Source organism: Nematostella vectensis, chromosome 4 (assembly GCF_932526225.1).
Source record: "Nematostella vectensis chromosome 4, jaNemVect1.1, whole genome shotgun sequence".
Lineage (NCBI taxonomy): Eukaryota > Metazoa > Cnidaria > Anthozoa > Actiniaria > Edwardsiidae > Nematostella > Nematostella vectensis.
This window is the reverse complement of record NC_064037.1, coordinates 7710237-7733163: the sequence shown is the minus strand read 5'-3', so window position 1 is coordinate 7733163 and position 22927 is coordinate 7710237. Positions and strand designations below refer to the sequence as shown.

Sequence of the window (22927 nt, the reverse complement as noted above, 5' to 3'; positions counted from 1 at the left end):
GCGTTTTCCGCAAGTTTGGCCAAACTCGCGCCCGTTTCGCGGAAAGCTCGCGGCCTTCTCGCGGAATGCTCGCGCTTTTCTCGCGGAATGCTCCCGCCTTAATAACGCAAAGCTCGCGCCCACCTCTCAGAACATCGTGCCTAAATAACGGAAAGCTCGCGCCTTTCTCGCGGAACACTCGCGCCTTGACAACGGGAAGCCTCGCGACTTGCTAAACACAACTCGCGGGTCGTATCTTCTAAACGACACGGAATAGCGACCAGCAAGTTTATCCTTAGTCAACTCCGATTTTTACCCAGCACAGAGCGACGGTTTTGTCTAGAATTTGTGTCTTACGGCTTTTTTAGAAGAGTACCCAAGCAACTTGACAAACTTTCACAGATCGTACTCTCTCTCGAATCGCAAATAGTTAGTCTGGCAATTTAAGGACAATTTTGTGTAAGTTACTAGAGATAAGTAGTGTATTCGGGGAATAAGGACAACAGTTTTTGACATGAACACTTGAAAGTCTTTTCGGTGACTGCTTTTTTCAAACAAAGGGTTACCGAAGCCCGATATCAAACTATCACTGATCGTTCTAGCGCTACTGAAAACGAAAAGAAATATGTCATTACGTAGTGTTGTAATTTGGCGTAACAATTTGGTGTAAGTAACGTAGGAATTCGTAATGTGTTGGGTAATAAAGGCGAAATTCGTTTCGCAACTCGTATCGGTTTCGAGCTTCACCTATCACGAAGATCTCTATTCTAAATGAGATCTTTGTTATATATTATTGTTCCAAAAAAAGATTCCCCGATATGTGAGCTTTCTTTTGCAATAAACATTGTCTCAATTGCTACATTGCTCAATTAGATAGAGCCGAACGCAAACCAAGGAAGCGGCGTCGTTGTTCGAGTGTCTTTGTTGAACAACGACGACATGTTAACATGTCGCGTCGGCGGCGAATAAATCACGCCGGTTTACGTTTGCTCAAAAACTCTCGTATTAAACAGACCCCCCCAAAAAAAAGATTCCCCGATATGTGAGCTTTCTTTTTAAATAAAGATTGTCGCAATCGCTACATTGCTCAATTAAATAGAGCCGAACGCAAACCAAAGAAGCGTCGTTGTTTGAGTGTCTTTGTTGAACAACAACGATATGTTTATATGTTGGCGGCGACTAAATCATGCCGGTTTACGTTTGCTCAAAAACTCGCGTTTTAAACAGACCCCCCCAAAAAAGATTCCCGATATGTGAGCTTTCTTTTGAAATAAAGATTGTCGCAATCGCTACATTGCTCCATTAGATAGAGCCGAACGCAAACCAAAGAAGCGTCGTTGTTCGAGTGTCTTTGTTGAACAACAACGATATGTTTACATGTCGCGTCGGCGGCGAATAAATCACGCTGGTTTACCTTCGCTCAAAAAATCGCGTATCAAATAGATACCACAAAAAAAGATTGTCGCAATTGCTACATTGCTCCAGCAGGGTTCGTACAAGTCCTTGAAAACCTTGAAAGTGCTTGAATTTTAATATTTGAAATTCAAGGTCTGGAAAGTGCTTGAATTCTTATTATCAGTCCTTGAAAGTCCTTGAAAAATATTTGATTAAAGAAACAAAAGATTAATAGCAAATTGTAGCCAAGTATATGGTTTGCGAGCTATTTCTTTGTATAATTATGTACAAAATAAAGTATGTAAAATCCATGCCCAGAAACAGGATCAGCATAGATCATACGCAGATTGTACAAAGAAAGGAAGTGTGCTTCGCCATGTTCTAACTCTTGCTGATGATGGTGGTGGTGGTGCTGATGATAGGAGATTGTGATCTCCTGGTGCTCCAGTACACAGAATTTGTGGAGAAAGCTGAGCAAGCCCAGAAGACGATCTTCTTGAATTTTAACTTCAAGAGAGGTGGTTCCTTGAATATATCGATTTTCTCTCCAAATTTTAAGGCATCTCGATTTCTCGAATTTTAGAGATTCGACTTCTCGTTCTGGTACTTAAGATAGTAAGATCTCGTTTTCTCTGATTTTCAAAAAGGGCCTTCTTGTCCTGACGGAACTATTTCTCGGATTGACCATTCGCCACAAGCTAGACAGACTGGGTGCGTACTTCCTTCCATATAACTCCATTTCCTTCTATGCGAAGATTCTTATGAGGTATCATAATTTCAACAAAAACGATAAAATAACAAAAATATAATAAGTAACGTTACATAAGTCCACGCAATAATAGTTCGCTTGCTTTCCCAAAAGCGTTGCAGTTAGTTCCGGTAGACAGTTCCAATCCCTGATGGTCCGTGGGAAGAACGATTTTTTTTTGTGATAGTTGATTCTTGAAGGTGGCACTTTGTAGCGTTGGCTATTCATATGCCTGCTTATTCTATACATCGGCGGGACTGTTGGCAGGCCATCAGTGACAACAAGGCCATGGTGTATCTTGTGGAACATCAGGAGCCTTGCTCTCTTTCTTCGGATTTCTAGTGAGGACCAACCCAGATAATTGAGCATCTCACTTACACTTGCTGTTCTGTCGTAGCGATGAAGCGCAAACCTTGCTGCGCTACGTTGTACCATCTCTATTCTGATGATGTTTGTCTTTGTGAATGGGTCCCATACAGTACACATACTCAAGGTATGGACGCACTACAGAGAAGTAAGCAGGCGTCTTTAGCTTGGGGGAGCCTATTCTAAGGTTATGCCGAAGGAAACCGAGGGTGCTGCTTGCTTGTTGCAGATGTTGTTTATATGCTTATCCACCTAAAGTCTGATGTTAGGGTGACCCCAAGGTATTTTGCCGAGTCGACAGCACACATGGCTTTGCCGTGAAAAGTATTGTGTGTAGGTTTTTGCTTGCGTCCAACCCTTAAGATCTTTCATTTAGCTGGGTGAAACGCCATGTTCCATTGTTTCTCCCACATGGCTAATTTGTCTAGGTCCTGTTGCAAAGTGAAGGCATCCTCGGTAGACTTGATGTTTAAAGATACGATGGTATCATCTGCAAAGAGTCTCACGGAGGAGGTCAGATTGTCTGGGGGATCGCTAATGTAGTAGAGGACATGGGCCCAATACAGAGACTTCGGGTACCCCAGAGAGGACGTCTACAATTTCAGGTTATTCCCCGACAAACACCACCTGCTTCCTTGAAGATAGGAAGGACTTAATCCACTGATTGGTTTTAACACAAACGCCATAGTGCTTTAACTTTGATACAAGGAGTAGGTGATTTGCCTTGTCAAATGCTTTACTGAAATCCATCACCAAAACGTCGATCTGATTACCTTCATGCATATTGTCCACCAACGAGTGTATAAAACCAAGAAGCTGTGTTTCACATGACTGTAGTGCTCTAAATCCATTCTGCTGTCTCTCCTACAGTGCTTTATAAAGGACCAGAAACGCTTCTTCCCCTAGAATTCACCTTCTGAATTATGAGTTCTTTTTATACGTGTGCCCAATATTCTTTCCTTGATTCTGACTGGATTCTTCTTACAGCATCTAGCCTGCAAGAGTTGTATTTGTATCTGTTGACACTCTCTCATGGTCAGGCAAGAGTCGAAAGAGACTTCTCTGTAAATGTCAGTTGAAAACCTTAATAAAGAAACTTGTTGAAAGTTGTTCACAATCGTGGGCTTGCTGATCTAGATAAAAGTAAGGCGCTGCTAGATGCGGCAAGTCAAGGGAGGAAACATTAGATCCAATGTTATGGAGACTAGAGAAGGGCCAAGGGGAAGATTGTTGTAAGCTGTAAGCGAAAATGCCAAGAAGAACTAGAGAACAAGTGAAACTGTTCAAAAAGCACGACTAGGCCTCCACACTAAGTCGATTGCACTGCAAATCTGTGCTAATCATTGTTTAATAACAGTCTATTTTCGTATTGAAAACAAACAATGTACAATTGATAAAAGCTTTGGTAAGACTTGGAAAAGTATATTTGCCCTCTATTGTCTCTATGAATTTATCGTTTCACTAGTCCTTGAAATTCTACAAAAAGTCATTGAAAAAGTCCTTAAAAGTCCTTGAATTTCATTTGTGGAAAATTGTACGAACCCTGTCCAGCCGAACGCACCTTAAGAAGCATCAATGTTCGAGTGTATATGTAGAAAAATAACTTTACTACGACTAGATTTAATAAAATTTTATTTCTGATTCTATATATTTAAACCATAGTATGTTTAAACATTGTTTTCTTAACCAAGTATATGGCTTCGAGCGAAACATCTTCCGACTGATGTCAAACTGTCGGAGTCGGTATCAAGCTATCCCTCAAGAGGCCATTGGTTATAGCGCTATTGTCTTGATGTAGCATCGTAGCGACTTTGCCGTTCGATTCCCTTGCTAGCACTCGAGATCTCAACGAAACCAAACTCAAATACTTGCTTACTTGTTTACTTCTATCCTAAGAGAGGCTTTTTCTAAGGTATAGACCTCAGTAGATGTCTATCGCGTTTCACCTACTTTTGAAATCTAAAGATTCAGCCCTTTTGCCGATTGTTACGTTATGTGCTCTCGACTCAACAACGAAAAGCTCGCGCCCGTTTTGCAAAAGCTCCCGCCTGACAAGCGGAACTCTCGCGGAACGCTCGCGCCTATCTCGCGGAAAGCTTGCGCCCATCTTGCGGAATGCTCGCAGAATGCTCGCGCCCGTTTCGCGGAACCCTCGCACCCGTTTCGCGGGTTAATTCGCTGAATCGAGAAGCTCTAAGGTACGTTTTCGCGTGAGTCGTCACATTTGGGATTGCATCCGGGCCGGGGGACTTCTTGATCTTGCCTCGCTCTCTGTTTCGGGTCGCCTGGGGGATTTTCGGGAACCTCAATAGCTGCGATGGTCGCATTAGTCAGGGGGTTGAATGAAGAAGTCAGTCCAGTAAAAAACTGGTTAATCCTATGGCAATAAGGTCTCTATATTGCCAATGTCATCCCCAATCAGTTGTCTGTACCATTCCCCTTGGTTGCAAGACACATCAGAAATTCCCTTCCACCAGCGGCTTGTGTTGGTGTTTTTAAGGTTCTTTACTTTGCAGGCATAGTAAAAAATTTTTGCAGGTCGCCATCACACTTGCTACCTTGTTGCGCCAAAGCTTGAACGTTGGGGAATCTTTCCCAAAATTAGCTAGGGACTGTTACTTTTTTGCAATCCAAGACAGGGGTTTGTAGGTGCTGTGGCGGTGTGAAGTTTTCAAGGGGAGGCACTATTCAGGTTCTTTAAGCATCTGGTTGTCTTCCGAAAAGGCTGAGGGGGAATGGTACACAATCCCAAGTAGGATGGACATGATCTCCCTTGGCAAGCGAGTTGGCCTAACTTGGAGCCACATGACCTCGGAAATTGAGTTTGAAGGAAACTCTGAGGCCACTGACAGTCTTTTGCATGGGGGAGACGAGTTGACATAAGCAGCCATGCCCCGCACGGCAAGCCCCGATCCCTTCGGAACAGGACAAAGTCCTTAATGAAAACACACGAGTCGGGTATCTCACTGTGAAGCCAAGACTCAGTGATGTATGCAGTACCAGTGTCATTCAGCGATAATACACATTCGAGCTCCTTGATCTTTTTGCAAAACAACGGATGTTGCAGATCAACAACGGAGGAACAGCTATTGGGTCATGTTTCCGTGTTGCAAGGATGCTAGAGTTAGTCGATGGGTTAGCTGTGGATTGAACCACAGGGAGACCGGAACAAGGTTGACTATCATCACTGCCTCCACGTTTTGATCGAAATTTCCTTTGAATGCTGAGATCTCCCAGATACTGCACTCAATACTGGATAAACGCTGCTTGGGTTGAGTCTTGCTGATGAATTTCAAGACTGAGCTACTGTACCGGAGTGGTTGTTCTTGTGTTAAACCAAAATGGCTGACACTTGGAATGAAGATGGCGAGTTCAAACCGTTGACCCCAGATGACCCACGGACGCAGGAAAGTGACAGCAAAGTAGATCAGAGGACCATAAAGGCCATCAAGAACCGATATCAGCCACATTTCTAAGTGAATAGAAGTAAAGGGTATTAATGCACATGGAAACCGACAGACAAAAACTATACCGTGGCAGCCATGTTGGCGCCGCTGTCTGACGGCCTATAGTTGTTCAGGTTCGGAAAGTGTGGCCTAGCAAGGTATACTTCAACCTTTTGACTTTGAGAAACTGTACTCAAATTAATGTTGTTGTATTTCAGAGGTTCAGCTCTACCTGATGATCTTAGAGGCTTTGGAAAAGTATGAAAAGGCGCTTGACATGTTGGATGGACCTCTAGCTGGTATGTAGATATCTTAACAACACAACAACAATGGTAAAATAGAGGAGTGAGCTGTTTTATCCTTCTAAAAAGTGAACTTTTGTACCACTTTCAGTGTCAGATTCTACTTATATCACAGGATGTGTTTTTATTTGAATCTCCTCAAACAAAATGCTTTTGGTTTTAACTTAGGGTTTCTGTTTGTATAGTTGTTTCAGCATGGCTCAAGTACTTTGTTGTAGGTATACACAATGCTCATTGTAATTGCTGTTGTTTCCTAGAAAAGCTTGTAAGTGATGCCAATATCAGGGAGGAAAAGAGGGGGGAATATCTAACAAAACTTGAGCGCTGGGCAGAAGCCAACATTGTTTACAAGAACCTTGTAGAAAAAGTGTAAGTTTGATAGATATTAATTTTGTTCAGCTAAAGATGAGACTAGTTGATGTTGGTGCATGAACACTGAGAATGGAAGGAAGGGAAGTGTATGTGCACTTGAGTAGCTTTTTGGGCTCTGGGACAGTAGAACTGATTGTAACAGATACATTCAGAGTTGTTTCCAAGTCATTTGTCTGTCGGTTGTTGTGACAACCCTAAAATACTGTATTGTGTACCATCAAACTAGTGCAACAAGCTACAATATTTATGATAGATGAGTTTACAGGCTATGTGTTATGTCTAGGCCAGACCAGTGGAGCTACTTGCAGATGTATTTCAAGTCAGCATTCATACTGATCACTGAAAAGGGGACACCTCCAGTAAATGACTGCAAGTTAGTACTTTTCTTTTATAGTCTGATACAAAGTGGCGTGGTATTTGATCCCATGACCACCATAATACTACAGTTTGTTGTGTGATACTGGTGCTGTGCCCAGCATGAAACTGCATAGCATGACACCACATACAATGGCCACCAATGATTTTTGTTAATGAACCATTTTAACCAATCAAATGAATGGAATGTTTTCTCTTATGCCTGAGACCATTTGACTGCACACCTCACCAACATTGATTACCAAAGGGTTTTTGGGTTGCTCCCATTCAGTGGCTCCCCTTCTATCTATATACAGCAGACTTCTCTGAAATGTATTGGCTGTAATTTGGCTCCCCCTTCATGATACACTATACAGGGCATCTGGCAAAATGCGGTCAAAATCAGAAAATAGTGCAGCATTTTTTTTCAGAATAGTGCAGTAAAATAAGCGATAGTGTGACAATAGTGCGGTAAGTGAGTTAAGCTTTCTGGGGCGAAATATGCTTTTGTTTCTCTAAATTAAGAGGAGAGACCCTTTATAACGAAACCAACTTTATTTCATCGAACAATGAATGAACGCAAGTGTTCTTGTACAGAGCAAAGACGGCATTGAAAAAAAAATGGAAACCGGGATTTTCAATCATATTCAATCACAAGCCTTGTTCTTCTGTGGCTGCTGGTTCACTTTCAATTTACGATGTTTTGATGTTAATTGTTTGAGATTCAGTGGTTTGAACCAGGTATTTACATGCTGACCTTCAAATTGGCCATATTTTTAGCAAGTTTTTCACACATTATTTCCCGAGAGGGTATTTTCCGAGAGTGCGGCATAGTGCGTAAAAAGTGTGTTTTTTTGTCAATAGTGCGTAACCGCATGGTCACACTTTACCAGATGCCCTGACTATAAGCCCCATCTACAAATACTCTGTGCAGCCAGCACCCTGTTCTTGGTATCTCATTCTAATGGTGCTACTACACTATTTTGGGTGATGATCTCTAATTCCTAACATTCTTATCATCTTTGTCTCCTACTATACCCACAACTCTGACCACTGTTTAGACATGCTGGTTACCATGTTAAGGTTGTTAGTGGAAGGCAAGAAGCTCTTATTATGTTTGTCTCTTGCGATACCCAGGAACATGCCTGATAGCTCTATAGATATGCTGGATAACATGTTGAGGTCTTTAGTGGAAACTGAGAAGCTCAAGGGAAAGATAGCGCTAAGAGGGCCCTTCCTTGCACAGCTGGAACTTGAAAAACTTATCCAGGAAAATCATGTTAAGGCTGGAACTAGGAATGGTGAGTTTGTTGTCATTAACTTACCATAACCTAAACAATTAACTGTTGGTATTCCTTATTAAGTTTGGTTTGTAGGTGGCTGTTATTACTCTTTTTCAGCTGATGATGTTATTTTCACCACTTTGTCACATTGTAGATGTAATGCCATTGGTTGACCTGCACATTGCATACTTTGAGCGCTTTGGTGACAAGCACTGCTGTTTCCAAGACCTGGCACCATATATCTATTTGCTTGATGCTGACGAGAGAGAACAGGTGATTGTCTCTTTGTATAACCATCTGCAGTCCTTGATGTTATTGCTACTGTAGTTATTGCAATTGGATGTTGGCTCTCAATATTATTCAGATATTATATTGAGAGTACAGGGATTTAGCATCTAAAAGTGAAAAGCCGACTTCACAACTTCTTATTATTATTTTGTTTTTATTTTGTATCTATCCAGTTTGTAGATGCTATAAAAAATTCACTGTCTGAAGTTCAAGAAGACGACACAAAGTCAGCAAAAGTGAGTAAAATTGGTCTTGTTCTGTAAGCATTAACATGCTTGAGGAATTAAAGAGCTCTTTTGAACTCTATGTAACATGCTTGAGGAATAGGAGAGTTCTTTTGAACTTAAGGTATTATGCTTGAGGAATGGAACAACTCTTTTGATCTCTCATGTATTGGGCATAAGGAATAGAAGAGTTATTTTAAATTGTATGTATTATACTTGAGGAATGGAACACTCTTATGAACTTTATGTATTATGCTTGAGGAATAGAACTCGCTTTTGAACTTTATGCATTATGCTTGAGGAATGAAAGAGCTCTTTTGAATTCTGTGAAATCAGCTGTCAGTGATGAATCCACCTTCGCAAACTCCAAGCCTGGAGGGGAATGGTCAGAGATTAAGAAACAAACAAAAAATATTCAGAAGCTTTTTAATTTTGTTTAAATTCCATTTTTAAAATCTTTTACCATTCTCTTGGCCATGAGGAAAAACAACTCTCGATCTGAGACAGCTAACATCTTTCTTTGACATGTTTATTCATATTGGCTTTGCACATATTATCCAATTAAATTTGTATTTTGTGTCTAAGCAGGTGAAGCATTTGCTGAGAAAGCTGTGTGTTGAGCAGATCTCACGGTACATTGGTAGACACTGTGGTCTGTCTGACGATGAAAAGATTCAGCAAGCAAGAAACTACATGGAGATGCACAAGGAAGGACTAAAATATGGTAAGCAAATTATTCCCAAGTTATTATGCAGTAATGTACACTCTCTTGATCAAAGACTGTTTTATAACTTATTGTCAGATCTGTTCTTTCTTATTTAAATCAACAACTTAGGACAAAAAGGGACTTCTGTTAGGCCTGACATCTTCACTTGTGTATAATATTTGACCTTGAGACTTTGACTTGACCTTGACACCTTTGCCTGACCTTGCTACTGCTTAACTTTCACTTAACCTTGGCTATGTACTTAGTTTTAACTTAAATTAAACTTGTCTCCAATTCTCTCTGTGACTGCAACTGGTATAGTTAATGTTTTATTCAGGTCAGGACTTGGAGTCCACTGAGCTACAGTATAGTGATGGCTTTGCCCTTCTTGCTGCTCACCTGCTACTGGATGTGAATGAAAACAAAGGTGAGCTGGTATTAACATCTATTTTAAAGTCATTCATCAAGTACAGTACTAACAGGAAGTAATGCAACAAAAAGTTTCTGAATTTCGCTGAATTTTCGACACAGTCATTCGTAAACATCCAAAATTCTCTCAAAGTTTTGTTTTAAAAGCTCTTGAAATGTCGGTGAAAAAATGGTTCTATCCGAATGTTGCCTAAATTTCGGTGTTTGACGAAAATTATTTTTCTACTGTTCATGAGCTTCCATTGCGGGTCCCTAGGAATAGATATTCTGCGATGTTCCAAGCTAAAATTATTCACTATATTCTCCCAACCAACACATCCCTAAAAAGGGATGGATTAAAGGATATTGATGTGTGCCATGTAAAGGACAATCCACAAATGCTATACCACGTTTTCATGGAATGTCAAGCTGCAAAAAGCTTTTTCGGTCAATATTTTCGTTGGTTTGGGCATAAATAAGTTCTTACCTTTCAAGTAACAGATGCTGAAATATTGTATGGACGGCTAGATAGAAACAACTGCTTACTCAATTTTTGTCTATTCCTTGCCAAATACTATATATTATATGCAGCTATGGAAAATGAAGCTTATTTTTTACTGCATTCCTTAAAATAGTAAGTTACTTTTAAGACTTTGAAAATAGTCATCTCAATAACATTAGAACTACACTCGCATGCATCTTTTTGTGTTGTCAAAACTAGATTCTCCATAAAATTTAACTAATAACAAGAGAAAACACTTTGTTATGATCAACAGCACCTATATTTCGGCTGTGTACAACAGCCTTCCTCAGGATGCCTGAGGCTAGCAACTGTAGTTACATGTGATAAAGATAACTGCGTGTACTAACAATAACAAATACAAAATAACGGAAATGTAATGTGTGCGCATAAGAAGACCCTGTCTGGAAACATACAATGGGTTTGGCTATAAAAAAGTCGTTCTCATGAAGCCCTTGCGGAGTTATGGTTTGGAGTCTATATCCCCATTGCCCCCTCCTGTCCTGCAAGCTTCTCTAATCTCCATGGACTCTATCAATTATCTGGACTGATAAGTCTGCTAATCCCCCTACGTCCATCCGAATTGAACTGCCTGTACACCAGGTCATTGGTCTCCCTCTCAGCCACTGATCTTATCTTGTGGGTAACTATTCTACTCTTATGGTTATTAAAGCATACCCGGAACTTAGTTGTAGTAGAGACTACATATTGTAGACCACACGCCTTACACGAAAGCAAATAAACAACATTATCACTGTTACAATCCAGATCAGGGTTGATAACGAATGTCTTTCCCATAGTATGACTAGTAAAGGTGTTCCCCATTTTAAGAAACTTATTGTCCTTACAAATAACACATCTAGATGCTGAATTACACTTTACATTCCCGCGAGGATCTCTTCTCTCTGTCTGGATCTTAGCACGGGCCAGAAAGTCTTTTAGATTCTTTGGTCTACGGAAGGCCATCATAGGAACTTCTTTTATCGCTGCACGACACCTTTCCGACAGATTCAGCAGTGGTTGCAACTCGATCCACCCCTGGGTGCAATGATGCATAAGTCCACATAGATATATTTTTCTCTTTATTGTGACTTTGTATATGTTAAAATTTGTAAAAGGTCTGCCAGCCCGCTTTTGTGTGTATTGTTGTTGTAGTGTCCACTCCATGTATCATTGATGGAAAAAATTTAAAAAAATAAAAATTGCGCTGCTCAAAACTTCGGACTAATATGTACAACAGATAATCCTGAGGATGTACACAGCTAATGTTGGCAGAGCGGTTATGCGGGGCTTCTGGAATTACGCGGAAAAAAAAACTTAAAATACCAATATTTGTTACCATATTTGTTTTGTATACCACTTTTTTTAGGTATGGGGCTCAGCTCCACAAAAAAAGTTCTAAGAGAAATTATAACACTTGCAAAGTTTATCTGCAAATACCGGTATTCTTTTAATTCGGCAAGCAAATTATTTAACTTCATCAGCAAGAGAAATAGATATCATACATCCATGAAATCCTTGAGAAAGAGAAGATCCGAGTCAGTTTGAAGACAGTCTCTCGAATCATCAACAAGTTTAACCTAACCAGGTCCATTAAAGATTTACCAAGAAGTGGGAGACAGTGGAAGATCACAGAAAAAGGACTCAATATTATCGAGGATAGGATGGATGAAAACAATGACAAAATGAGCGCAAACCTTCAAGTCAAACAATCTGAGTTGGGAGTCCATGTCTCTGCCGCAACCATACAAGAAACATACATAGAGTAAACTGGTCATTGTAAGACACTTGGTACGGCTAGATTATATTGACACCAGCACCAAGGGTGCATGCTTGTGGTGACTGGTTTAAAGATGCTGTCTTTGTTGAAGAATCTTCTATTCCAGCCGACTAGTACTAACGACATGTTACCGGAGGAAAGACCAGCCGATGAAGAAAAAGCCCATACCCAAGTATCCATTAAAAGTGTAGTTCTTTGTCGGAATAAGCAGGAATGGTGCCGTCGAAGTCTGCATCTTTGATGGCATCATGGACGCCAACATGTACTGCACCATCCTTAACCGCACTGTCATCCCAAGACAACGATCCTAAGCAAACCTCAAACCGGTGCAAGAATTTTTACATGAACAATGCAATTAATTGGTGGAAGACTCCTCCAGATAGCCCTAACCTAAACCTCATTGCGGATGTTTGGCATGAGATCAAGGACTACCTTCAAGTCCATGCCAAACCCCGTACAAAGGAACAGCTTGTTGAGAAAGAAGTTTTAGAGCGAGAAGATTGGCAAGGTGAAATGTGGACACTACAAAAACAACATGATAGACAAGTGCATTCCAGCAGTGATGAAGGCGAAGTGGAGTGATTTGAGTCTTACAAGAAAAAAAAAATGGCTCCTTTAGGATCCACCCAAATAAATAAGTCTACCCTTATGTTAAAATAAGTTCTGCATTTGTTTTCAGAAAATAGCCAGCTAATTAGCTGTGCAGTTTTTCCGCATTGTTGCGTGTGCATTGTTCCCTGTTCCCCGAATTTAAGCAATAGCATAAAACAACATCTAAAGTAGAAATTATATCTCCTTTTTCCATGCCAGGTATATATTATTGGTAAATAAACTTGTTCTTAGTATTCCTTCAGTTTTATTGTGTGTTACTACATTGTGAATGTGCCATTTTGATTTGGAATTAAAAGGCGGGGCTCCTGTCAGTAACATAAGATCAAACAGGAACCAAAGGTGCATTTTCTATATTTCTAGAATCTACTTATCTATTTTCTAGAATCTAACTTTTTTCCTATTAGTCTTTAACCAATTTTAATGAGTAGATTTGAGAATTAAAAGGCATCTGCTCATTAGAAACATGTCACAATAGCCGGTTAATTCATAGATCCGACAAGCGCACGAATAACCAATCAGAAAGCAGCAAATAGAAGCCAGCGAAGTGCAACCCAAATGTCCCACAAAAGTCCCACATTGTACAAAGCTATTTTTGTCAACTTGCAGTGATTTAAGTGCGGGGAAAAGTAGAAGAGAATGCCGAATTCGCTGTTTACGTCTGACTTCTAACTACAAGTTTTATTGGCAAATGTCAAGATTTACAGCAATAATACAAACGACAGTCTCCAGTCTTATATGTAATTGAAGTAACCTAGGATAATATCAAACACAAGTTTAATGGTAGGACTTAACACTGTTCTTGTATGTGTGGTTTGTTTGCTTTTTGTTTCTTCGCAGAAATTTTACCTGTTTTCTGCAATTTGAGTCCCAACTCTACACTAAAAGTGGCCGGTCAAAGAAAACAGGACTATCACTTTCTACGCTGACCGGAAGATGCTTATTTTGCTTGTCCAGATTCGCAAAAAAATATCTCAGCCACTTATTTATTACATAGGAGTCTGTTTCTTCTTGTGTTATCGAATACTCTGGTTAACTTTTTAAGATTTTTCTACACAAAAACTATGGATTTGTTTTAATAAATTTCTTGGCTGCAAGAAGTTCTTTGAGCCTCAGATTATTTGTCAAGCTTTTGCAAATATTACATTACACAATCAATTGCAGTTTTTGATTCGATGCTGGGTATAAATTGAAATGTTCACAATCATTAAGACAGATCGACATAGCAAAAGAACACTTCACTCATCTCGATCTGTGATTAACTAATTATCAAAAATGGAAACTAGAACAGTGCAAATTTTATGGAGCCCGGGGTTGTATCAATTGCATTACAGACGTCAATAAACAGCCCATCGCCTTTTAAGAAGGGTCAAAATGTATCTGTTATGTGGGTAACATAAGTCAACACTAAGACGCCTATTAAGAAGGGTCAACATGTATCTGTTATGTGGGTAACATAAGTCAACACTAAGACAGTAATGATGTACCCGTCCCAGCAAGAGATGGCAGCCACTACACACAGCAGCAGAAAAACGCAGGAGAAGAGTTATTGGAAGATTGGTAAGTGTTATATATTTTAGTGTAGCAAAAGCTTATGATTTTTTTGTGGGGAGGCTGTGAACTACCTGTGTTATCATACAATTAATGCAATTATTTTGTCTATTCGCTTAGATTGCTGAATCAGAACCAACAGAAGTAGAAGAGGAAGAGCAAGAATTTGTTGTACTTCCCAAGAAAAAAAAAGAAGCAGAAAGAAACACCACCCCGTTAGAAAAAAGCACCGGGAAAGGTATTTGATGGGTTGGGTACCGGTATCAGTATCCGTATCAAGTCTCTATATTGGGAGCAGTATCAACAGGCAAAGGCAGCGACCAAGATGGCCCTAGCATTCTTGGAACATATATGCAGGAAAGAGCAGCTGAAGAGCTTGACGTGGGGGGAGGCAAGCCAGGGCTGGCACCCTTGGACCCATTTGTCCTTGTTGCCGCCATAAAGATCTCCTGTTTGTTTGTTTGTTTGTTTTTTTTTTTTAAAGGTCACATTCAGGAAAGGTTTCCATTTCCTTGAAGCTTTTGAGGTGCGGACCACATGTTTAGAGGTCTCAATAATAAATAATTTTCTTTTTTTTTTTATTCCAAGTGAAATAGTAGAGTCATTTACACGTCATCTGTACCAAGAAAAAAAACAAGCCAAGATAAGATGTGGGAAAGTTGTAAAGTTAGTATAGGCAGAAACCATTGCTCCAAGAAGTGTTTAGCTTAATAACGTTCTTGCTTGTTTAATCAAGATTTTATTTGTAAATATAATTTAGCTATTTTTTATTATCCCAAAGACTGTATGCATATAATTATCAAATCAATAAATCAAAATGACGAAACCATTGCTGTTATTTTATTTTGAATAGGATTGGTTAAATAATAATTATTCCGTTTGCTGCATTCAAATCCAACAGCACAAATTATTCCAACACAACCAATAGCATCAAACTCTGAATAATTTACATACAAATAAAATCTGTGACAAATGAAATGTATTTTCCATGCTAAAAAGTTTTCCTGGCATCGTCTGTGTACAGATTCAGAGCTCATTTACAACGAAAGTAAAAAACTAAAGCCCTAAACTTCACCAAAATTTCTGCTGGCTGTAATTGCCGAAAAACTGTACATGAATTTTTGGTGAAGATTTCTGAAACTTCGAATATAGAACAATAGAGAAGTAACTGCAAAATTTGAAAACTTTTGGTTGTATACTGTACATATTATTCAACTTCAGGCTCAAATGGAAAATGGACCAATGACCCTGAAAGAAATGGAAACAGTAGCTTTAATTTTATGATCAAATGCTAGAACATATTTCATCTTAGCAAATAGCCATGACAGTTAAATTTTTTTCAGGTTCGAAAAACATGACTTGGCATGTGTTGATTCTGTTGGAAACTGCCCTTAAAGCAAGCCCATCTAACCACAACATGAAACTGCTATTGCTGCGCATGTACAGCTCCCTAGGTAAGTTTTACTCATTCTTTTCGCCACTGTAAAATAACACGAAATTTAATAGAAATGAAAGCCTTAAACCTATAAAGTGATGTTTTGCTCTGATTTTAAAGAACCTGCTCTTTCTATAACATTTCTTCCTTGCACTTTTATGACAAGCTTTTTAATGTTTCAGGTGCATTTGGGCCTTGTAAATCATTGTTTCAAAGTATGGAAATCAAGCATATAGGCTTGGACACTCTAGGGTAAGCCCAAATGTGAGGCATTCTTTTACTTTAATCAGCTTTAATGACGACTCATTTTATTCTTTGCAGATACTTAACCACCAGAATTGTACATTTTCTTGGTCACTTTGAGTCTGCCCAGTCCATTTATTGTGCGACACTGAAACACTTCTTTGCCAATCAGAAAGATGTAAGCAGCTTTCGTATTTGTAATCTAAAATGCTGTAAATGTTTGTTTTAGCAGCTGGCTTCAAATAAGGACCCTCTCTCATATTAGTTCTCAGTTCAGGCATGAAAAAATCTACCCCTCTCCATCTCAACAATGTAGGGATGACTGTTGGGCTTGTGGGGCCATGAAATTAACTCTTTTTTAATCTTGAACCTCTAATAGTAGCTTTTTTTTTAATCAACATCTGCTGCTAGCAGCTAGAGACTGTCAATGATGAGCTAACAATCCAACTCTGAGCTAGTACTGAGGATGAAGTTTTCTGAAACTCTGAGACACTTCTCTTTGTGGATTCATTCTGCAGTAGATACACTGTATATATATAACTTGTTCTTGTTAATAATCAATATGTAGATCAATATAAGTTGATTTGCGTCTGCAGACACCAGAATACATCATAGCGGCTTACAGGAATGGCTCATTCGAAAAGGTATTTGCTTGAGTCTGTCACAGTAGAACTTGCCCTATTGGCACTAGCAGATAATAGCAATTCGCCCAAATGGGACCTGCATATACGGTTTACTCACCAAGATGGGACTGTATAAGGAGGGTTCTGCCCAGATAGGGACTTCCATATATTGCCCAGTTATGCTTTAGAGGTGTTGCTGCTAAACTAACTGATGTTTTGCAGATGTTATATGTTCAGTTGATCATAATTTTCATCTCTTTTTTTCATAGGTTCCTGAATTTACCTCTTTTAAGGACCGTCTCAACTCCTCACTGCAGTTTTCAAGTGTATCATTTGAGAAAACAATGTTAGATGTTTTACAAAGTCCTGCTAGGTGAGTACATACTCGTATAAGCACCTCCCTCGAATAAGCGCCTTCCCCGAATTAGCGCCCCCATGTAACCAAAACTATTTATAAGTGCCTCCCTCAAATAAGCCCCCCCCACCCCTCACCCAGTAAATATCGTGATATGTTGCTGCTGTTCATATTCAAAATACATTCTCCCGCCCTGGAGCAAATTCATAGATCCGACATGTCAATCACGCGCGCACGAATAGCCAATCAGGAAAGAGATGATGCAATAACAGCCATGTGGTCCCACAAATGTCCCACAAAAAGTCGGCAATCGACGCCAACAAAAGATTGATTTGAGATATTTTTCTGCAAATCTGGACAAGCAAATAAGCATTTTTCGGTCAGCATAGAAAGTGTTAGTCCTGTTTTCTTTGACCGGCCACTTTAAGTGTAGAAATGGGACTCAAATTGCATAAAAAGACGTAAAATTTCTGCAAAGAAACGAAAAACAAAAAGCAAACAAACCATATAAGTACAAGAACAGTGCAAGTCCTACCATTAAACTTGTGTTTGATAATATCCTTGGTTACTTCAATTACATATAAGAATGAGACTGTCATTTGTGTTATTGCTGTAAATCTTGAAGTTTGCCGATAAAACTTGTAGTTTAAAAAAAAGGCGTAAACAGCGAATACGGCATTCTCTTCTACTTTTCCCCGCACTTGAATCACTGCAAGTTGAGATAAATAGCTTTGAAAGCACATAAACACATAGTACCTACCGAAGAGAGCACCGCTTAATCTTATCGTTTCCAAGTTTTCGTATTTCGAGCTGGATTTGTGCCATTTCCATTCATCAACCAAACTTGTAGTTATTTATTTCTATGCTTCTTTACAAGATTTTCACCAAGCTTGGACAACAAATCAAGTATCCATCATGTTAGGTGCGGGTTTTTTTATTTCCCAAGTCGAAGGAAAACCCCTATAAACGTCTTTATTTTAGATAAACCCGAGCCGGATTCACAGACCTTATCTGACATTTTGTACAATTTGTGGGACATTTGGGTTGCACTTCGCTGGCTTCTTTTTGCTGCTTTCTGATTGGATATTCGTGCGCGTGTCAGATCTATGAATAGACTCTGGACAAGAAGGAGGCTTGAGACAGAGCAGAGAAACTGTTGTAGTACACCTTTTGCTTTTCATTACCGAGAAATACGCATTCATTTTAGCCAAAATTATAAACGTTTTGCCGATGTACTGTCATTTAAACGAAAGTAAAATCATTCGAACTAAAAGGAAATACAATAACGAACTTTACATAATTGAGTGCACACAATTAGTATCTAAAAAACTAGTAAACTAGTATCATTTATTTTGAATGTATGTGCATTATAAGGGCACAAAAAAATGAGAAGTAATTAAATAATTATTTTAGGATATTGTTTGTCATAAAGGGCTTATTGTTTGTACGGAGGCGCTAACGTTTATAAGAAGCATGCAAATGACTCTCACAAAATACTATTGTTTGCACTTGCTGTAATAAAAATGTTAATGAATATTTCTTTCACTGTATTGATTGCGAGTTCTTGTATTATTGATATTTTATTTGTGCTATTGTTATGTACCAAAACGCAAATGAAAATGGATTTTTAATTCCTGCTTGTCGAATAGTGTAAATGAATGTGAAGAAAATGCAATTGTGTGCACTCAATTATGTAAAGTTCGTTATTGTATTTCCTTTTAGTTCGAATGATTTTACTTTCGCTTAAATGACAGTACATCGGCATAAACGTTTGTAATTTTGGCTAAAATGAATGCGTATTTCTCGGTAATGAAAAGCAAAAGGTGTAGTATCAAACTGATATTAAAAGAAAAAAAATGTTCTGCCTTTTGTGCGTAGTCCCTCCCATTGAATAAGCACCCCCCTTGAATAAGCACCCCGTGTGAGAGTCGAAAAATTTAAGCGCCACTGTGCTTATCCAAGTAAATGTGGTATCTCTTCAAGTAGGTTCTCGTACTTCTCATCCTAGTACTGGGGTACTGAAATCCAAAATGTATTTTTTTTATAACTAGATTGAATTGAACTGAATTTAATTCATGTTGTTTTAATTATGAGAACATCTGTTTTATGTTCTAGTCTTCCTGATTACCAGTTGAAGTGCAGTGACCTAAACCTCTTAGAGCAATGTCCACTTAACAGTAAGTAGTAGGAATTTGCATATTTTTTTCACTTTCTCTGTACGTTTGTTTTCTAAAAAACTTGTCATTATGTAATTATTTTAGATTACAATTGTGTTTATTTGTTAGAAAATTGGCTATCAGAACTTAAAGACAATAGGGATCTAGCAATTTACCCAAGCTGGGACCCCCCTGAAAGGTGAGACATGCACTGGTGCTTGTTTAAGCCCAACTAACCAAAGCAACCTGATAACAAGAATAGACAAGCTCCCAGGTTCAAGTCTCTAATAAGATGTAAATCCTGTCTGCACATGAAGATTTTCCTTTATTTTCTTGGTAGGCCCATGAAGCCTTCAGGTCTGTGACCAAGATCAAGGGTAGTTTTCTTTGCTCTCAAAGCAAATGTTGTCTTTAAATCTCTACAGGAGATTCACCAAGGAGCAAGCAAAATATTCATTTGAAAATGAGGTAATTATCAAGAGTTATGATATTTTAGTTTTTGTCTATTTATCTTGAAGCCCAGGTAAACTGCAATAACAAGCCATACAAGCCACAAGTATTGAATTTATCTTTTTCTTTTTATCTATCCAAAGACATTTTGAATGAATAGAGAAACTCATTTGAAATATATTTAACAGCATTCCATTTGAGGGGTGTAGGCCAAGCATTAAAAATTAAAAGTCTACCATAATACCTCTAACCCCTTTAACCAACTTACCGAGTAATAACCCTGTCTTTTCCGTAATAAGGTTTTCTGGATCAGATATAGATGCATTGCTCTTAGGGGGCTAGGACTTGCTGTTAGCCTCATCCCGAAGGCCTCAGCGCAGAACTACGCCCACCCTGATAGTGGCAATGCTATGGTCAATGGGGAGGCAAGTCCCAGACATTTACTGCAGGAGACAATTCAGGCCATGGAGACTTTACTGGGAGAGATTAATGAGAACCCTGCAAGAAGATCTAAGGTACAGACAAATATCCATACCTATAAGAGATGGAACATTAGACAGGCAGTTTGCTGTGTGCACAGGTGTAAATACTATTGTCCCCTACCCCCGCCTCCTACTTGTACACCTGGTTTGTAACATCGAGGTACAGGTACATGTGAAAGGAAGTATTTGTCAGCACATCTGTTTTTCTCTCTGTGTGTTCCATAATGTCACACAAGCTCAAAGCACATCAAGGGCAGCTGATGACATTTAGCAATCCAACTCCTAGTAGCATTCTTCTATGAGGAACACACTATTGTCTGATGCCCTAACACAAACCAATGTATTGTTATCATTCTTGCACTTGTTGTATGGAACTTGTAGTACGGTCTGGGGTGAAAAATTCTGCGAGGGGATAAACCAATCCCTTTAGCATAGTAAATTGGGTGTGGTCAACAATAAATTGAATCTCTGAGATATGTTTTTTTTAAAAAGAGACCCAAACAGTTTCTGTTTCTTGAATTTTATTATGCACATAGAGCATATGTCTTTTCAGTCAGAGTTTTCAAAAGTGTATGCTAGTTTTTTAACAACTGAGTCATTAGGTGTAGTCACCAACTGGTAGCCTGTGCATTAACACAGGGATGATTGCATGTTGACATTTGCCTAACAACCAGATAGTACTTCCACTAGGCTATTATTTTGCATAACTCCATAGACACCTAGCAGATCAGTCACAAGGGAATGTGATTTATGAAATGTCCGATTGATTAACCTTGATTAATTAAAGCCGCATTGTCACCAGTTTACTTCCGGTTGATTACGTAAGAATCTCTGATGATTTTTAACGGAAAACACGAAAAATATTTCAAAATATAGAAAGCAGTGTGTCTATTGAAAGTTTCTTTAAGGATGTGACTGCTAATTTAGAGCGGATGGCCTATTAAATATTTCGGATTTTGATAGATTCTTTTAACGGTTGAGGTTTCTGTCGGACCTCCGGAAGTAAACTGGTGACAATGTGGCTTTAAACTGCTTCTGAACTCTTGTTGAAAATTACCTGGTTGGATATGACAGAGTTGTCAAGTTATTTTGTTTTCATGAACTTTAGACTCCATTCCTTGGGCCCCCCCCAGATCGCCTGACTTCAATGCTAGATGGTAACCATGGCAATGTCCTCCTGGCTATGCTAAGAGTGTGTCACTGGTCCCATGGTGTGCATGAGGATTGTTCAGGTGGGTTGGTATAGACCAATTAGAGCATGTGTTCTTATGAAGTTCCCAACAAGTTCAGGCATAGTTTGGTATAAACCAATTAGAGCATGTGTTCTTAAAAAGCTCTCACCAAGTTCAGCCATAGAACAGTCATATTGAGTAAGATATTTTCAGACTTGGAGTAGAGATTTAATGCAGAATCTACTTCATAGTAGTTAGTTTTCTAAAAGTTTGACCAGCCAGTGCTGTCAGTGATGAATACACCTTCGCAAACTCCAAGCTCATGAAGACATGGGGGAGGATTTTCCATTTTGGCCATCCTTAAAGAATTTCTAAGATCTAATTCTTCCATAAAATCCTTTGCCATTTTAGGGCTATGAGGAAAAACAACTCTCGATCTGAGACAGCATTATTCAAACTAAGATGTTGCGGTAGTAAAGTAATAGTTGTCTTGACTCCATGTGAATTACTTTGTAGAGATACAAGAGTGTTCTGCGAAACAGATCTCAGATGGTGTGAACTTCACAGCAGATATGTTGAAAGGTGAAGAATGACTTAACAGCATCCCCTCCATTGATACACTTTTCTATTTCCCCTGGCGCTATTGGAAATCAATTGTTTCCTTGTTTCTCATCTGCAGCAAACACAGCAACCTGTATTAGTCAACTGACTGTTAATGATGGTGACAACACCCGGTTTAACGGGGCAATGCTAGAGCCCATTGTACACCTAGTGGAGGTATGTATCTCCCATTTCATTTAAGAGCCAAGCTTTCTGCCAGTCTCAATAAGAGGCAACCAAATAAATGTTCAGTACTAAGTTATCTAAGTTTTGTTTGCTGGGTTTTATTTGAAACCATTATGTAGCTTTCTGTAGTGATTTTGTTCTTTGTGATTTCCTCAGGGAATAAGCCATTTGGGAGTGTTATCTTCGGTTAGTTGTTCCTTGCTACACAAAGTCACTACAACAAAGAAAGCCAAGAAGAAGAAGACAATACCTGCTCATGTGGTAAGCTCTTATCAGGAGACACACTTGAGATATTTAAAAAAAACTGAACCTTTAACAAAAAATAACTTAAAAGTTTTGCTCCCTCAATAGATACAGACTGATATGTTGATCAGCAAGTGACTTAAACCCTCACTTAAAATGCTGCCATAAGCCAGCGCCCAAATAGGATCTTTCACTTTGAACCTGATGCTATTGTCAGATGCAAGTTTATGCGAAGATGGTTTTACTTTAGGATAACTGTTTTTCATGTTAAGGTAGTTCCCTTGAAATAGTTCTACAACCCAGAATTTTTTAAAACTTGGCATAAACAATATTGAAGCTAAGGGCTTTCAAAAAATGTAATAAAAAAATACGGGTACCAACCCCATTTTCACAACAGAGGGGCGTAGAGTTGACGCGTTTTTACTGATCGCGCAAGGAAAAATCCCAACTCTTAGTTTTCAAAAAGAGTGCCTATAGTCTTTAGAAAATTAAGTTCTGTTTGTCGAGCTGCCAAAATCCGATCTCGTAAACAATAACCCGTAGTAGTTAATGTTCAAAACAAATCACATTTTAAGAGATTGCACAAAAAGACATTGTTTTTGCCACTATTCATACGGTAAAAAGCGCCATTTTGAAGTATTTTTACGGCTT

At 39.0% G+C, this 22927-nt stretch overlaps 1 protein-coding gene and 1 long non-coding RNA gene across 3 annotated transcripts in view; both read left to right on the top strand.

Annotated features, from left to right (window-relative positions):
• The window catches only part of LOC5519631 (N-alpha-acetyltransferase 25, NatB auxiliary subunit), a 30088-nt gene that overhangs the window by 5479 nt on the left and 1682 nt on the right, over window positions 1-22927 (top strand). The window contains exons 7-27 of one of the 2 annotated variants that reach the window (XM_001639558.3): window positions 6153-6233; window positions 6494-6605; window positions 6892-6981; window positions 8100-8263; window positions 8400-8518; window positions 8707-8769; window positions 9346-9481; window positions 9801-9890; window positions 15675-15785; window positions 15949-16018; window positions 16088-16187; window positions 16606-16653; window positions 16902-17005; window positions 19103-19164; window positions 19273-19342; window positions 19569-19611; window positions 19893-20108; window positions 21184-21307; window positions 21764-21829; window positions 21927-22024; window positions 22190-22294. In XM_001639558.3, the coding sequence (XP_001639608.3) occupies window positions 6153-6233; window positions 6494-6605; window positions 6892-6981; window positions 8100-8263; window positions 8400-8518; window positions 8707-8769; window positions 9346-9481; window positions 9801-9890; window positions 15675-15785; window positions 15949-16018; window positions 16088-16187; window positions 16606-16653; window positions 16902-17005; window positions 19103-19164; window positions 19273-19342; window positions 19569-19611; window positions 19893-20108; window positions 21184-21307; window positions 21764-21829; window positions 21927-22024; window positions 22190-22294 (2072 nt within the window). The remainder of the gene's footprint in view (window positions 1-6152; window positions 6234-6493; window positions 6606-6891; window positions 6982-8099; window positions 8264-8399; window positions 8519-8706; window positions 8770-9345; window positions 9482-9800; window positions 9891-15674; window positions 15786-15948; window positions 16019-16087; window positions 16188-16605; window positions 16654-16901; window positions 17006-19102; window positions 19165-19272; window positions 19343-19568; window positions 19612-19892; window positions 20109-21183; window positions 21308-21763; window positions 21830-21926; window positions 22025-22189; window positions 22295-22927) is intronic. The other variant, XM_048726732.1, reaches the window with a different exon arrangement.
• Window positions 12497-14513, top strand: LOC116603370. Its single transcript, XR_004290573.2, has 2 exons — window positions 12497-14340; window positions 14452-14513. It is a non-coding gene; the product is annotated as an uncharacterized LOC116603370 (long non-coding RNA).